This window comes from Mustelus asterias, chromosome 1 (assembly GCF_964213995.1).
Source record: "Mustelus asterias chromosome 1, sMusAst1.hap1.1, whole genome shotgun sequence".
Lineage (NCBI taxonomy): Eukaryota > Metazoa > Chordata > Chondrichthyes > Carcharhiniformes > Triakidae > Mustelus > Mustelus asterias.
The window spans coordinates 198,211,668-198,229,454 of record NC_135801.1 but is presented as its reverse complement, the minus strand read 5'-3'; the positions used below and the strand labels follow the sequence as shown (position 1 = coordinate 198,229,454).

Genomic DNA, 17,787 nt, shown 5'->3' with positions numbered 1-17,787 from the left:
TGGAGCATTCCACAATCAGTCAATTTCCCTTCAGAAGGAAGTTACAATTGACTTCCGATTCTAGACTCTGGACACTTGTAAATCCATACTTGTATTTGAGTGTCGTCATTCTCTGAACTCTCTTCCTTTCTTCCTTATTCTCCATTTATTGTGTGCGAACCACCTGGCCAATCTTTGTGTCATCCACAAACTGACTAATCCTACCCCATATACATTTCTGTTGTTTTTGTAAATTCTGAGTGATAAGGGACCCAGCACAGATCTCTGTGGTACATCACTGGGCACTGGCTTCCGGTCACTAAAGCAGCCTTCTGTTATCAACCTCTGTTTCTGACAACAGAGCCAATTTTTGAATCCGCTTTATCAAATTACCCTGCATTTGCTCCCTTTATTAATCTCCCATGTGGATCTTGTCAAAGGCTTTGCTAAAATCCAGATAAACTACATCAACTGCACTACCCTCACCTACACACCTGGTCACCTCCTCAAGAAATTCAGTCAAATTTGTTGGGCATGACCTCCCTCTGATGAAGCTATGCTGACTATCTCTAATCACAGTAAGAAGTCTCACAACACCAGGTTAAAGTCCAACAGGTTTATTTGGCAACACCAGCTTTCGGAGCCCCAAGCCCCTTCTTCAGGTGAGTGAGGACTCGTGTTCACAAACAGGACATATAAAGACACAAACTCAATTTACAAGATAATGGGTGGAATGCGAGTCTTTACAGGTAATCAAGCCTTAAAGGTATAGACAATGTGAGTGGAGAAAGGGTTAAGCACAGGTTAAAGAGATGTGTATTGTCTCCAGCCAGTACAGTTAGTGAGATTTTGCAAACCCAGGCAAGTCGTGGGGGTTACAGATCGTGTGACATGAATCCAAGATCCCGGTTGAGGCCATCCTCATGTGTGCGGAACCTGGCTATCAGTGTCTGCTCAGCGATTCTGTGTAGTCATGTGTTGTGAAGGCCGCCTTGGAGAACATTTACCTGAAGATCAGAGGCTGAATGCCCGTGACCGCTGAAGTGTTCCCCGACAGGAAGAGAACATTCCTGCCTGGTGATTGTTGAACGGTGTTCATTCATCTGAAGAAGGAGCTTGGGGCTCCGAAAGCTAGTGCTGCCAAATAAACCTGTTGGACTTTAACCTGGTGTTGTGAGACTTCTTACTGTGCCCACCCCAGTCCAACGCCGGCATCTCCACATCATGGCTACCATCGACACTGCAAACTGCCGGCTCCAAGTGGAGAGGATCTCCAAGAAGATCGCGCATATCGACACAGACATCAAAATTTTACAAAGATGCAAGAAAGCAGACAAGATACCGAAAGGACTACAGATCACGAACCCACTCAGATCAACCTATAACACAGACTACGCTGAGAGACTTTGCCGTCGCACCTCTCTCACCTTCCTCAAACACCTCATACACCAGCTCTACAGCAAACGCCGCAGCCTGGAAACCAAGATCAAATCCATATTCTCAACTTGCGCTCAGGACGCAGACCAGCTGTAAAATACTGCCAAGCAGACGAGACAATGGAACTACACCATCTACATGCACACCAAGAACAGGAAACTTGAGAAACTCGGCATCATCACCAGCAGCAACCAAGCCTCCTCCGGTACCACAGTAGAAAACAGTACCACTGCAGGGAAGTCCATTGTCATAAGAACATAAGAAATAGGAGCAGGAGTAGGCCATCTAGCCCCTCAAGCCTGCCCCACCATTCAATAAGATCATGGCTGATCTGATAGTGGGTTCAGTTCCACTTACCCGCCCACTCCCCATAACCCTTAATTCAACTTAATGGTTAAAAATCTATATATCTGTGACTTAAACACATTTAACGAGGTAGCCTCTTCTGCTTCATTGGGCAGAGAATTCCAAAGATTCGCTACCCTCTGGGAGAAGAAGTTCCTCCTCAACTCTGTTCTAAATTGACTCCCCCGTATTTTGAGGCTATGCCCCCTAGTTCCTGTTTCCATTGTAAGTGGAAAGAATCTCTCTGCCTCTACCCTGTCTAGCCCCTTCATTATCTTATATGTCTCTATAAGGGCCTGATGGAATCTATCCAAGGCTGCTCAGGGAGACGAGAGGTGAAATCGTTGGGCCTCTGACGCAAATCTTTGTCTCGTCACTGGACGCAGGTGAGGTCCCAGAGGATTGGAGGATAGCCAATGTGGTCCCGTTATTTAAGAAGGGTAGGAAGGATAACCCGGGTAATTATAGGCCGGTGAGCTTGACGTCCGTGGTGGGGAAGTTGTTGGAGAAGATTCTTAGAGATAGGATGTATGCGCATTTAGAAAGGAATAAACTCATTAACGATAGTCAGCATGGTTTTGTGAGAGGGAGGTCATGCCTCACTAACCTGGTGGTGTTTTTTGAAGAAGTGACCAAAATGGTTGACGAAGGAAGGGCCGTGGATGTTGTCTATATGGACTTTAGTAAAGCGTTTGACAAAGTCCCTCATGGTAGGCTAGTGAAAAAGGTTGGATCTCATGGGATAAAGGGGGAGGTGGCTAGATGGGTGGAGAACTGGCTTGGTTATAGAAGACAGAGGGTGGTAGTGGATGGGTCTTTTTCCGGCTGGAGGCCTGTGACTAGTGGTGTACCGCAGGGCTCTGTATTGGGACCTCTGCTTTTTGTGATTTATATAAATGATCTGGAAGAAGGAGTAACTGGGGTGATCAGTAAGTTTGCGGACGACACAAAACTGGCAGGACTTGCAGATAGTGAGGAACATTGTCAGAGGCTACAGAAGGATATAGATAAGCTGGAAATTTGGGCAAAGAAATGGCAGATGGAGTTCAATCCTGATAAATGCAAAGTGATGCATTTTGGTGGGAATAATGTAGGGAGGAGCTACACGATAAATGGAAGAACCATAAAGGGTGTAGAGACGCAGAGGGACCTGGGTGTGCAAGTCCACAGATTCTTGAAGGTGACGTCACAGGTGGAGAAGGTGGTGAAGAAGGCATATGGCATGCTTGCCTTTATAGGACGGGGCATAGAGTATAAAAGTTGGGGTCTGATGTTGCAGATGTATAGAACGTTGGTTCGGCCGCATTTGGAATACTGCATCCAGTTCTGGTCGCCACACTACCAGAAGGACGTGGAGGCTTTGGAGAGAGTACAGAGGAGGTTTACCAGGATGTTGCCTGGTATGGAGGGGCTTGGTTATGAGGAGAGATTGGGGAAACTGGGGTTGTTCTCCTTGGAAAGACGGAGGATGAGGGGAGACTTAATAGAGGTGTATAAAATTATGAAAGGCATAGATAGGGTGAACGGTGGGAAGCTTTTCCCCGGGTCGGTGGTGACGTTCACGAGGGTTCATAGGTTCAAGGTGAAGGGGGGGAGGTTTAACACAGATATCAGAAGGACATATTTCTCACAGAGGGTCGTGGGGGCCTGGAATGTGTTGCCGGGCAAGGTGGTGGAGGCGGACACACTGGGAACGTTTAAGACTTATCTAGACAGCTATATGAACAGAGTGGGAATGGAGGGATACAAAAGAGTGGTCTAGTTTGGACCAGGGAGCGGCGCGGGCTAATTATTCTTTGTTTCTCGTTTCAAGGCTTCATTCTATGATCATCTTGCTGGTGCCAGTACAGAGCGAGACTGCGGATAGTTGGGAACCTGTCTCGGGGGCAGGGAATTCATATGGTGTTCGTGGAAGTGGAAATGAATAGGGTTGGGAAGCATTTTCCGATCAGGGCCAGTGTGATCTCCTGGACTCGTTTCGATCGCCTCAGGGGGTCGGAGAGGAATTTCCCAGATTTTTTTTTCCCCATATTGGCCCTGGGGTTTTCACTCTGGGTTTTCGCCTCTCCCTGGAGATCACATGGTCTGGAATGGGGGGGTGGGGGTGAGTTAATAGGTTGTGATGAACAAAGCATCATAGCTGTGAGGGACAGCTCGGGGATAGGATATTAGTATGTAGATAGGCTGGAAAATTGGGCGGGGATCCTGGATTCAGGATTCAATCCTGGACCGGGGAGCGGCGCGGGCTTGGAGGGCCGAAGGGCCTGTTCCTGTGCTGTATTGTTCTTTGTTCTTGTTCTTTGTTTGTAAGATCTCCCCTCAAACTTCTAAACTCCAATGAGTACAGGCCCAGTCTACTCAATCTCTCCTCATAAGCTAATCCCCTCATCTCCGGAATCAACCTGGTGAACCTTCTCTGTCCCCCCTCCAAAGCTAATATATCCTTTCTTAAATAAGGGGACCAAAATTGTACACAGTACTCCAGGTGCGGCCTCACCAGTACCCTGTACAGTTGCAGCATGACCTCCCTGCTTTTATACTCCATCCCTCTCGCGATAAAGGCCAACATTTCATTTGCCTTCTTGATCACCTGCTGCACCTGCAAACTGAGTTTTTGTGATTCATGCACAAGGACCCCCAGGTCCCTCTGCACAGTAGCATGTTGTAATTTTTCACAGTTTAAATAATAGTCCAGCTTAATAATTAAATAATTGTCAACTTGTCGGACTACACGCCTCAACCAGATGAAATCGAAGTTCTCAGCCAAGGGCTCAATTTCTGCCCCACCACTAAAATGGACCCCATCAGTCTCGCAGCCGACATAGAGGAATTCATCAGGCGAATGAGGCTGCGGGAGTTCTTCCACAAACCCCAAGAGGACAACAGTGAACACAATGAGACAGCCAATGAACCGGAACAGCTGACAGAGAGATCCACGGTGCAGCAACCAAAGAGGAAAGAGTCGAATTGGACTCCTCCGGAAGGCCACTGCCCTCGACTCAACATGTATGCCCAAGATGTCAGGAGGTGCGTCAATGCCAGATTCATTAGATGCATTCGCAAGACAGTCCCGAACGTCACCCAAGCACAACGCAACACCATCCACGCTCTCAAGACCAACCGCAACATTGTCATCAAACCAGCAGACAAAGGAGGAGCCATCGTCATACTGAACAGAACGGATTACTGCAAAGAAGTGTACTGACAACTGAACAATGAGGAACACTACAGACAGTTACCCACAGATCCGACCAAAGAACACACCCGTCAACTCAACAGACTGATCAAGACCTTTGATCCGGACCTTCAGAGCACCCTCCGTGCTTTCATCCCACTTACTCCCCACGTTGGAGATCTCTACTGCCTGCCGAAGATACACAAGGCAAACACACCCGGCCGTCCCATCGTATCAGGCAATGGGACCCTGTGCGAGAACCTCTCCGGCTATGTCGAGGGCATCCTGAAACCCATTGTACAAAGAACCTCCAGCTTCTGTCATGACACTACAGACTTCCTACAGAAACTCAGCACACATGGAGCAGTTGAACCAGGAGCACTCCTCGTCACAATGGAGGAGACAGAGGAATTCGGCACTCGACACCAGCATCCCCCATGGTAACGGCATTGCTGCAACGGCCTCAGTACTCAACGCCGACAACTGCCAATCTCCAGATACAATTCTACAACTCATCCGCTTCATCCTGGACCACAATGTCTTCACATTCAACAACCAGTTCTTCATCCAGACACACGGAACAGCCATGGGGACCAAATGCGCACCTCAACATGCCAACATCTTTATGCACAGGTTCGAACAAGACTTCTTCACCACACAGGACCTTCAACTGATGCTATACACTAGATACAGCGATGACATTTTCTTCCTTTGGACTCATGGCAAACAATCATTAAAACAACTATATGATGGCATCAACAAGTTACATCCCACCATCAGACTCACCATGGACTACTCTCCGGAATCGGTTGCATTCTTGGACATACGCATCTCCATCAAGGACAGTCACTTCAGCACCTCACTATACCGCAAGCCCACGGATAAACTCACAAAGAACAAAGAACAGTACAGCACAGGAAACAGGCCCTTCGGCCCTCCAAGCCTGTGCCGCTCATTGGTCCAACTAGACCATTTGTTTGTATCCCTCCGTTCCCAGAATGCTCATGTGGCTATCCAGGTAAGTCTTAAACGATGCCAGCGTGCCTGCCTCCACCACCCTACTTGGCAGCGCATTCCAGGCCCCCACCACTCTCTGTGTAAAAAAACGTCCTTCTGATATCTGAGTTATACTTCGCCCCTCTCAGCTTGAGCCCATGACCCCTCGTGATCATCACCTCCGACCTGGGAAAAAGCTTCCCACTGTTCACGCTATCTATGCCCTTCATAATTTTGTACACCTCTATTAGGTCTCCCCTCATTCCCATCTTTCCAGGGAGAACAAGCCCAGTTTACCCAATCTCTCCTCATAGCTAAGACCCTCCATACCAGGCAACATCCTGGTAAAGGGAACCAGCAGTCAGGAACTCAGGAGCCTCAGCCCTTGACCCTGTCCAACAGGTACGAGGCACTTGCTCCCTGTGTGGATGGCAAACAGGGCTGCAGGAAGGATGAGTCAGCTGACCAAGGCACCATGGTTCAGCAGGCCATTCAAGGGGAGGAAGTAAATAGGCAAGTTGTAGTTGTAGGGGATTCTATTATCAGGGGGATAGATAGGATCCTTTGTGAGCAGGATAGAGTGTCCCGCATGGTATGTTGCCTGCCCGGTGCTAGGGTGCGGGACATCTCTGACCGGCTTGAAAGGATACTGGAGAGGGAGGGGGAGGATCCAGTTGTTGTGGTCCATGTTGGTACCAACAACATAGGCAAGTCTAGGAAAGAGGACCTGTTTAGAGATTATAAAGAGCTAGGATTCAAATTAAAAAACAGGTCCTCAAGGGTCATAATCTCCGGATTACTGCCCGAGCCACGTGCAAATTGGCATAGGGAGGCAAGAATAAGGGAAGTTAACACGTGGCTGAAAGAGTGGTGTGGGAAAGAAGGGTTCTTTTTCATGGGACACTGGCATCAGTTTTGGGGCAGGGGGGACCTATACCGTTGGGATGGTCTCCACCTGGACCGAGCTGGGATCAGTGTTCTGGCGAAGAGAGTAAATGGGGTGGTCAATAGGACTTTAAACTAGAGATTGGGGGGGAAGGGAAAGTCAGGGAACCAAGAGGTGAAGGAATCAGTGGGAAGCGTAGCTGCTTAGGATTACAAAAAATCACGAAAAGACAGCACTCAGGAGAGGTTACGATAGTCCCCATCTCACAAAATATGACACAGTGTCTGGAAAGGCTCAGTAGACCAAGGTCCACCACACTACGAAAACAAAAAGGGACGGTCAATAGGGAATTAAAGGTGCTATATTTAAATGCCCGCAGTGTCCGGAACAAGATAGATGAGCTTGTGGCCCAGATTGTGACTGGCAGGTATGATGTGGTAGGCATCACAGAGACGTGGTTGCAGGGGGTTCAGGACTGGCAGTTAAACATCCAGGGATTCACAACCTATCGAAAAGACAGAGGGGTGGATAGAGGGGGCGGGGTTGCCTTGTTAATTAGAAATGAAATTAAATCAATAGCACTAAACGACATAGGGTCAGACGATGTGGAGTCTGTGTGGGTAGAGTTGAGGAACCACAAAGGCAAAAAAACCATAATGGGAGTTATGTACAGGCCTCCTGACAGTGGTCAGGACCAGGGGCACAAAATGCACCACGAAATAGAAAGGGCATGTCAGAAAGGCAAGGTCACAGTGATCATGGGGGATTTCAATATGCAGGTGGACTGGGTAAATAATGTTGCCAGTGGACCCAAAGAAAGGGAATTCATTGAATGTTTACAGGATGGCTTTTTGGAACAGCTTGTGATGGAGCCCACGAGGGAACAGGCTATTCTGGACTTAGTGTTATGTAATGAGCCAGACGTGATAAAAGATCTTAAAGTAAGGGAACACTTAGGAAGCAGTGATCATAATATGGTAGAATTCAGTCTGCAATTTGAAAGAAGGAAGGCAGAATCAGATGTGAAGGTTCTACAGTTAAATAAAGGTAATTACAGGCGCATGAGGGAGGAACTGACAAAAATCGACTGGAAGCAGAGCCTAATGGGAAAGACAGTAGAACAGCAATGGCAGGAGTTTCTGGGAGTAATTGAGGACACAGTGCAGAGGTTCATCCCAAACAAAAGAAAGGTTATCAGAGGGGGGATTAGGCAGCCATGGCTGACAAAGGAAGTCAGGGAATGCATCAAGGCAAAAGAGAGAGCCTATAATGTGGCAAAGAGTAGTGGGAAGTCAGAAGATTGGGAAGGCTATAAAAACAAACAGAGGATAACAAAGAGAGAAATAAGGAAGGAGAGGATCAAATATGAAAGTAGGCTAGCCAGTAACATTAGGAATGATAGTAAAAGTTTCTTTAAATACATTAAAAACAAACGGGAGGCAAAAGTAGACATTGGGCCGCTCCAAAATGACGCTGGTAATCTAGTGATGGGAGACAAGGAAATAGCTGAGGAACTTAATAAGTACTTTGCGTCAGTCTTCACAGTAGAAGACATGAGTAATATCCCAACAATTCAGGAAAGTCAGGGGGCAGAGTTGAATATGGTTGCCATCACAAAGGAGAAAGTGCTAGAGAAACTAAAAGGTCTGAAAATTGATAAATCTCCGGGCCCAGATGGGCTACATCCTAGAGTTCTAAAGGAGATAGCTGAAGAAATAGTGGAGGCGTTAGTTATGATCTTTCAAAAGTCACTGGAGTCAGGGAAAGTCCCAGAGGATTGGAAAATCGCTGTTGTAACCCCACTGTTCAAGAAGGGAACAAGAAAAAAGATGGAAAATTATAGGCCAATTAGCCTAACCTCAGTTGTTGGCAAAATTCTAGAATCCATCGTTAAGGATGAGATTTCTAAATTCTTGGAAGTGCAGGGTCGGATTAAGACAAGTCAGCATGGATTTAGTAAGGGGAGGTCGTGCCTGACAAACCTGTTAGAGTTCTTTGAAGAGATAACAAATAGGTTAGACCAAGGAGAGCCAATGGATGTTATCTATCTTGACTTCCAAAAGGCCTTTGACAAGGTGCCTCACGGGAGACTGCTGAGTAAAATAAGGGCCCATGGTATTCGAGGCAAGGTACTAACATGGATTGACGATTGGCTGTCAGACAGAAGGCAGAGAGTTGGGATAAAAGGTTCTTTCTCAGAATGGCAACCGGTGACAAGTGGTGTCCCGCAGGGTTCAGTGTTGGGGCCACAGCTGTTCTCTTTATATATTAACGATCTAGATGACGGGACTGGGAGCATTCTGGCCAAGTTTGCCGATGATACAAAGATAGGTGGAGGGGCAGGTAGTATTGAGGAGGTGGGGAGGCTGCAGAAAGATTTAGACAGTTTAGGAGAGTGGTCCAAGAAGTGGCTGATGAAATTCAACGTGGGCAAGTGCGAGGTTGTACACTTTGGAAAAAAGAATAGAGGCATGGACTATTTTCTAAACGGTGACAAAATTCATAATGCTAAAGTGCAAAGGGACTTGGGAGTCCTAGTCCAGGATTCTCTAAAGGTAAACTTGCAGGTTGAGTCCGTAATTAAGAAAGCAAATGTAATGTTGTCATTTATCTCAAGAGGCTTGGAATACAAAAGCAGGGATGTACTTCTGAGGCTTTATAAAGCACTGGTTAGGCCCCATTTGGAGTACTGTGAGCAATTTTGGGCCCCACACCTCAGGAAGGACATACTGGCACTGGAGCGGGTCCAGCGGAGATTCACACGGATGATCCCAGGAATGGTAGGCCTGACATACGATGAACGTCTGAGGATCGTGGGATTATATTCATTGGAGTTTAGGAGGTTGAGGGGAGATCTGATAGAAACTTACAAGATAATGAACGGCTTAGATAGGATGGACGTAGGGAAGTTGTTTCCATTAACAGGGGAGACTAGGACGCGGGGGCACAGCCTTAGAATAAAAGGGAGTCACTTTAGAACAGAGATGAGGAGAAATTTCTTCAGCCAGAGAGTGGTGGGTCTGTGGAATTCATTGCCACAGAGGGCTGTGGAGGCCGAGACGTTGAGCGTCTTCAAGACAGAAATTGATAAATTCTTGATTTCTCGAGGAATTAAGGGCTATGGGGAGAGAGCGGGTAAATGGAGTTGAAATCAACCATGATTGAATGGTGGAGTGGACTCGATGGGCCGAATGGCCTTACTTCCGCTCCTATGTCTTATGGTCTTATGGTCTTATGGTCTAAACCTTCTCTGCACTCTCTCTAAAGCCTCCACGTCCTTCTGGTAGTGCGGCGACCAGAACTGGACGCAGTACTCCAAATGTGGCCTAACCAGCGTTCTATACAGCTGCAACATCAGACTCCAGCTTTTATACTCTATACCCCGTCCTATAAAGGCAAGCATACCATATGCCTTCTTCACCACCTTCTCCACCTGTGTTGCCACCTTCAAGGATTTGTGGACTTGCACACCTAGGTCCCTCTGTGTTTCTATACTCTTGATGACTCTGCCATTTATTGTATAACTCCCCCCTACATTAGTTCGTCCAAAATGCATCACTTCGCATTTATCTGGATTAAATTCCATCTGCCATTTCTCTGCCCAATTTTCCAGCCTATCTATATCCTGCTGTATTGTCCGACAATGTTCATCGCTATCCGCAAGTCCAGCCAACTTCGTGTCATCCGCAAACTTGCTGATAACACCAGTTACACATTCTTCCAAGTCATTTATATGTATCACAAATAGCAGAGGTCCCAGTACAGAGCCCTGCGGAACACCACTGGTCACAGACCTCCAGCCGGAAAAAGTCCCTTCGACTGTTACCCTCTGTCTCCTATGGCCAAGATGTGGAGATGCCGGCGTTGGACTGGGGTAAGCACAGTAAGAAGTCTCACAACACCAGGTTAAAGTCCAACAGGTTTATTTGGTAGCAAATACCATAAGCTTTCGGAGCGCTGCTCCTTCGTCAGATGGAGTGGATATCTGTTCTCAAACAGGGCACAGACTCAGAAATCAAATTACAGAATACTGATTAGAATGCAAATCTCTACAGCCAGCCAGGTCTTAAATGTACAGACAATGTGGGTGGAGGGAGCATTCAACACAGGTTAAAGAGATGTGTATTGTCTCCAGACAGTACAGCTTGTGGAATTCTGCAAGTCCAGGAGGCAAGCTGTGGGGGTTACTGATAATGTGACATAAATCCAACATCCCGGTTGAGGCCGTCCTCATGTGTGCGGAACTTGGCTATCAGTTTCTGCTCAGCGACTCTGCGCTGTCGTGTGTCGTAAAGGCCGCCTTGGAGAACGCTTACCTGAAGATCCAAGGCTGAATGCCCGTGAGTGCTGAAGTGCTCCGTCACAGGAAGAGAACAGTCTTGCCTGGTGACTGTCGAGCGGTGTTCATTCATCCGTTGTCTACCTGATACGCTGCAAGAAAGGATGTCCCGAGGCATGGTACATTGGGGAAACCATGCATAAAAACTTTCGATGTGGCACTGTGTCAAATATCTTCAGGCAATCTAAGCACAACACATTCACAAATGTTTCTTTATCCACTTTGCATGTTACTTCCTCAAAGAACTCAGAGCGGCACAGTGGCACTGTGGTTAGCACTGCTGCCTCACAGCACCAGGGAACCGGGTTCGATTCCGGCCTCAGGTCACTGTCTGTGTAGAGTTTGCACATTTTCCCTGTGTTTACGTGGGGGTGCTCCAGTTTCCTCCCACAGTCCAAAAGATATGCTGGTTAGGGGCACTGGTCATGCTAAATTGCCCCTTAGTGTCAGGGGGATGAGCAAGGGTAAATGCATGGGGTTATGGCGATAGGGCCTGGGTGGGATTGTGGTCGGTGCAGACTCAATGGGCCGAATGGCCTCCTTCTGCACTGTAGGGATTCTATGACTAGGCAAACATGATTTATTTTTCAACAAACATGTTGACTCTGCCTGATTCTATGGAGATTTTCTCGGTGTCCCAATACAACCTCCTGATAATTGATTTGAGTCATTTCCCTATGATAGGTGTTAAGCAAACTGTAGTTTCCTACTGTCTGGCTCCCTCCTTTCCTGAATGGGTGAGTTGTATTAACCATTTTTCCATCTGTTAGGAGTGAGGAAATAAAATGACAAAGGTTGGGGTTTTAATATGATTGCATAGTGAGTTTTAAAAATTAATAATTGATTCATAATTGATTATAAAAAGTGCAAGAAGCTACTTAAGAGGGAAATCAGGAGGGCTAAAAGAAGACATGAGGTTGCTTTGGCAGACAGAGTGAAGGAAAATCCAAAGAGCTTCTATAGGTATGTTAGGAGCAAAAGGATAGTGAGGGATAAAATTGGTCCTCTTGAAGACCAGAGTGGTAGACTGTGTATGGAACCAAAAGAGATGGGGGAGATACTAAATGGTTTTTTTGCATCCGTATTTACTGAGGAAACGGGCATGGAGTCTACGGAAATAGGGCAAACTGGTAGGGAGGCCATGGAACCTTTACAGATTAAAGGGGAGGAGGTCTTGAGGCAAATCAGAGTGGATAAATCCCCAGGACCGGACATGGTATTCCCACGGACCTTGAGGGAAGCTAGTGTTGAACTTGCAGGGGCCCTGGCAGACATATTTAAAATGTCAGTATTCACGGGGGAGGTGCCGGATGATTGGAGGGTGGCTCATGTTGTTCCGTTGTTTAAAAAAGGTTCCAAAAGAAATCCGGGAAATTATCGGCCAGTAAGTTTGACGTCGGTGGTGGGCAAGTTATTGGAAGATGTGATAAGGGATAGGATCTACAAATATTTGGATAGACAGGGACTTATTAGGGAGAGTCAACATGGCTTTGTGCGTGGTAGGTCATGTTTGACCAATCTATTAGAGTTTTTCGAGGAGGTTACCAGGAAAGTGGATGAAGGGAAGGCGGTGGATGTTGTCTACCTGGATTTCAGCAAGGCCTTTGACAAGGTCCCTCATGGGAGGTTAGTTAGGAAGGTTCAGTCGCTAGGTATACATGGGGAGGTAGTAAATTGGATAAGACACTGGCTCAATGGAAGAAGCCAGAGAGTGGTTGTGGAGGATTGCTTCTCTGAGTGGAGGCCTGTGACTAGTGGTGTGCCGCAGGGATCGGTGTTGGGTCCATTGTTGTTTGTCATCTATATCAATGATCTGGATGATAATGTGGTAAATTGGATCAGCAAGTTTGCTGATGATACAAAGATTGGAGGTGTAGTGGACAGTGAGGAAGGTTTTCAAAGCTTGCAGAGGGATTTGGACCAACTAGAAAAATGGGCTGAAAAATGGCAAATGGAATTTAACGCAGACAAGTGTGAGATATTGCACTTTGGAAGGACAAACCAAAGAAGAACGTACAGGGTAAATGGTAGGACTCTGAAGAGTGCAGTTGAACAGAGGGATCTGGGAATACAGGTACAGAATTCCCTAAAAGTGACGTCACAGGTGGATAGGGTCGTAAAGAGTGCCTTTGGTACATTGGCCTTTATAAATCGGAGTATCGAGTATAAAAGTTGGAGTGTTATGGTAAGGTTATATAAGGCATTGGTGAGGCCGAATTTGGAGCATTGTGTACAGTTTTGGTCACCTAGTTACAGGAAGGATGTAAATAAGATTGAAAGAGTGCAGAGAAGGTTCACAAGGATGTTGCCGGGACTTGAGAAGCTGAGTTACAGAGAGAGATTGAATAGGTTGGGACTTTATTCCCTGGAGCGTAGAAGATTGAGGGGAGATTTGATCGAGGTGTATAAGATTTTGATGGGTATAGATAGAGTGAATGCAAGCAGGCTTTTTCCGCTGAGGCTAGGGGAGAAAAAAACCAGAGGGCATGGGTTAAGGGTGAAAGGAGAAAAGTTTAAAGGGAATATTAGGGGGGGCTTCTTCACGCAGAGAGTGGTGGGAGTGTGGAATGAGCTGCCGGATAAAGTGGTAAATGCGGGGTCACTTTTAACATTTAAGAAAAACTTGGACGGGTTCACGGATGAGAGGGGTGTGGAGGGATATGGTCCAAGTGCAGGTCAGTGGGACTAGGCATAAAATGGTTCGGCACAGACAAGAAGGGCCAAAAGGCCTGTTTCTGAGCTGTAATTTTCTATGGTTCTATAAGGAAACAATAGAAAAATGTTTGCAGACTCCTTTGTTATAGAAAACCAGCTTTCTCTTTGTACAGCTTACAAGAACTGTGAAAGCCGACCTCCTCAGAAAGAACAAGTTTTGGAGTCAGACAGCAAAACAGTGTTCGAGATGGAGAGTAGGCATACCTCGATAAGTTAGGAGCCTCTGCAATAGGTGCAAGATTAAATGTGACAAGTACAAGATGTGCTTATTTTGGTGAAACCTATATGCATTGTTAGAGTGAACTTCAAACAATGTCTGTGTACATGCAAAGCATGGTATAAATATGTACAGCTTTGATGTTAACATTAGAGTTTGCTCCAGAGACTTTTCTCTGAAGTAATGAATATTTCTCATCAGTATTTACTGTTGAGAAAAGCATGGACGTTCAGGAACTTGGGGAAATAAATAGTGATGTCTTGAGGAGAGAAGGAGGTGCTGGAGGTCTTAAAGTGCATCAAGGTAGATAAATCCCCGGGACCTGATGAGGTGTATCTCAGGACATTGTGGGAGGCTAGGGAGGAAATTGCGGGTCCCCTAGCAGAGATATTTGAATCATCGATAGTCACGGGTGAGGTGCCTGAAGATTGGAGAGTGGCAAATGTTGTGCCTTTGTTTAAAAAGGGCTGCAGGGAAAAGCCTGGGAACTACAGGCCAGTGAGCCTCACATCTGTGATGGGCAAGTTGTTACAAGGTATTTTGAGAGACAGGATCTACAGGCATTTAGAGACACACGGACTGATTAGGGACAGTCGGCATGGCTTTGTGAGTGGAAAATCATGTCTCACAAATTTGATTGAGGTTTTTGAAGAGGTAACCAAGAAGGTAGATGAGGGCGGTGCGGTTGATGTTGTCTACATGGACTTTAGCAAGGCCTTTGACAAGGTACCGCATGGTAGGTTGTTGCATAAGGTCAAATCTCACGGGACCCAGGGTGAAGTAGCCAAATGGATACAAAATTGGCTTCGTGACAGAAGACAGAGGGAGGTTGTAGAGGGTTGTTTTTCAAACTGGAGGCCTGTGACTCAGGGATCGGTGCTGGGTTGTCGGGCAATACAGCAGGATATAGATAGGCTGGAAAATTGGGCGGAGAGGTGGCAGATGGAATTTAATCCGGATAAATGCGAAGTGATGCATTTTGGAAGAAATAATGTAGGGAGGAGTTATACAATAAATGGCAGAGTCATCAGGAGTATAGAAACACAGAGGGACCTAGGTGTGCAAGTTCACAAATCCTTGAAGGTGGCAACACAGGTGGAGAAGGTGGTGAAGAAGGCATATGGTATGCTTGCCTTTATAGGACGGGGTATAGAGTATAAAAGCTGGAGTCTGGTGATGCAGCTGTATAGAACGCTGGTTAGGCCACATTTGGAGTACTGCGTCCAGTTCTGGTCGCCGCACTACCAGAAGGACGTGGAGGCGTTAGAGAGAGTGCAGAGAAGGTTTACCAGGATGTTGCCTGGTATGGAGGGTCTTAGCTATGAGGAGAGATTGGGTAGACTGGGGTTGTTCTCCTTGGAAAGACGGAGAATGAGGGGAGATCTAATAGAGGTGTACAAGATTATGAAGGGTATAGATAGGGTGAACAGTGGGAAGCTTTTTCCCAGGTCGGAGGTGATGATCATGAGGGGTCACGGGTTCAAGCTGAGAGGGGCAAAGTATAACTCGGATATCAGAGGGCTTTTTTTACACAGAGGGTGGTGGGGGCCTGGAATGCGCTGCCAAGTAGGGTGGTGGAGGCAGGCACGCTGACATCGTTTAAGACTTACCTGGATAGTCACATGAGCAGCCTGGGAATGGAGGGATACAAACGATTGGTCTAGTTGGACCAAGGAGCGGCACAGGCTTGGAGGGCCGAAGGGTCTGTTTCCTGTGCTGTACTGTTCTTTGTTCTTTGTTCTTTGGGTCCACTGTTATTTGCCATTTATATTGATGATTTGGATGAGAATTTAGTAGGCATGGTTAGTAAGTTTGCAGACGACACCAAGATTGGTGGCATAGTGGACAGTGAAGAAGGTTTTCTAGGATTGCAACAGGATCTTGATCAATTGGGCCAGTGCGCTGACGAATGGCAGATGGAGTTTAATTTAGATAAATGCGAAGTGATGCATTTTGGTAGATTGAACCAGGGCAGGACTTACTCAGTTAATGGTAGGGCGTTGGGGAGAGTTACAGAACAAAGAGATCTCGGAGTACATGTTCATAACTCCTTAAAAATGGAGTCACAGGTGGACAGGGTGGTGAAGAAGGCATTCGGCATGCTTGGTTTCATTGGTCAGAACATTGAATACAGGAGTTGGGACGTCTTGTTGAAGTTGTACAAGACATTGGTAAGGCCACACTTGGAATACTGTGTGCAGTTCTGGTGACCCTATTATAGAAAGGATATTATTAAACTAGAAAGAGTGCAGAAAAGATTTACTAGGATACTACCGGGACTTGATGGTTTGAGTTCTAAGGAGAGGCTGGATAGACTGGGACTTTTTTCTCTGGAGCGTCGGAGGCTGAGGGGTGATCTTATAGAGGTCTATAAAATAATGAGGGGCATAGATCAGCTAGATAGTCAATATCGTTTCCAAAAGGTAGGGGAGTCTAAAACTAGAGGGGAGAGATACAAAATATCCAGAGGGGCAATTCTTTCATGTAGAGGGTTGTGAGTGTCTGGAACAAACTGTCAGAGGTAATAGCAGAGGCACGTAAATTTTGTCTTTTATAAAGCATTTAGACAGTTACATGGGTAAGGTGGCTATAGAGGGATATGGGCCAAACAAGGGCAATTGGAACTAGCTTAGGAGTTTAAAAAAGGGGCGGCATGGACAAGTTGGGCCGAAGGGCCTGTTTCCATGCTGTAAACCTCTATGACTCTATTCTGAGGCTATGCCCCCTAGTTCCAGTTTCACTCACCAGTGAAAACAACTTCCCTGCTTCTAGAACATAGAACATAGAACAGTACAGCACAGAACAGGCCCTTCGGCCCACGATGTTGTGCCGAGCTTTATCTGAAACCAAGATCAAGCTATCCCACTCCCTATCATCCTGGGGTGCTCCATGTGCCTATCCAATAACCGCTTAAATGTTCCTAAAGTGTCTGACTCCACTATCACTGCAGGCAGTCCATTCCACACCCCAACCACTCTCTGCATAATCTAATCTTATCTATTCCCTTCATAATTTTGTATGTTTCTATAAGATTCTCCCTCATTCTTCTAAATTCCACTGAGTACAGGCCCAGTCTACTTAGTCTCTCTTCATAAGCCAACCCTCTCAACTCCAGAATCAATCTAGTGAATCTGAATCAGATTCTACCTGTGCCATTTCTTCATTAGGCTGTTTTCAACATTTGAATATCTGCAATTTTCTCAGTATTTAGGGAAGAGTGAAGGTATTGACACTCAAACCATCTTCCTCACCTGAAGCAGCGTCTTGTCCACTTGAAGTGTCTCCTTTAATCTCAGTGCCCCATTTAGCTGCTGGTGAATGATCGGTGAGTCTGTTCCTGGGGATGGTTGACAACGTCCTACTTCTGAGAGTTACCTCATCTTCAGCTGGAGGCTCTTCATTCACTGCTGCAGAAAAGTTTGAAACCTGGCACCAGATCAAAACTACCAAACACAGATTGCTGGCAAACATTGTGAATAATCAAAACTTTTTCCTCTCCATCTAGAAGCTCTCTCCTCATTAATACATATTTCTCTGTCTGTCTCCTTCTCTCATGTGTGTCTTTGCACGATCAATCTCCCTCTGCCTCAGCTCTCAGCTTGTTTTTGAATTTGTCACTCTGTGATTCATTGCAGAAGTAACATTGTAACAGCCCCAGTCTTACCCACAGAGTAGGAGAACAAAGTGAAAGGCAGCAA

At 46.4% G+C, this 17,787-nt stretch overlaps 1 protein-coding gene across 1 annotated transcript in view; it reads right to left on the bottom strand.

Moving 5' to 3' along the window:
* LOC144480742 (disintegrin and metalloproteinase domain-containing protein 12-like) overlaps positions 1-17,560 on the bottom strand; it is a 249,491-nt gene extending 231,931 nt beyond the window's left edge. The window contains exon 1 of the mRNA XM_078200356.1: positions 17,341-17,560. Coding sequence (XP_078056482.1) covers positions 17,341-17,560 — 220 coding nt within the window. The remainder of the gene's footprint in view (positions 1-17,340) is intronic.
* Between the last annotated feature and the right edge of the window lie 227 nt (positions 17,561-17,787).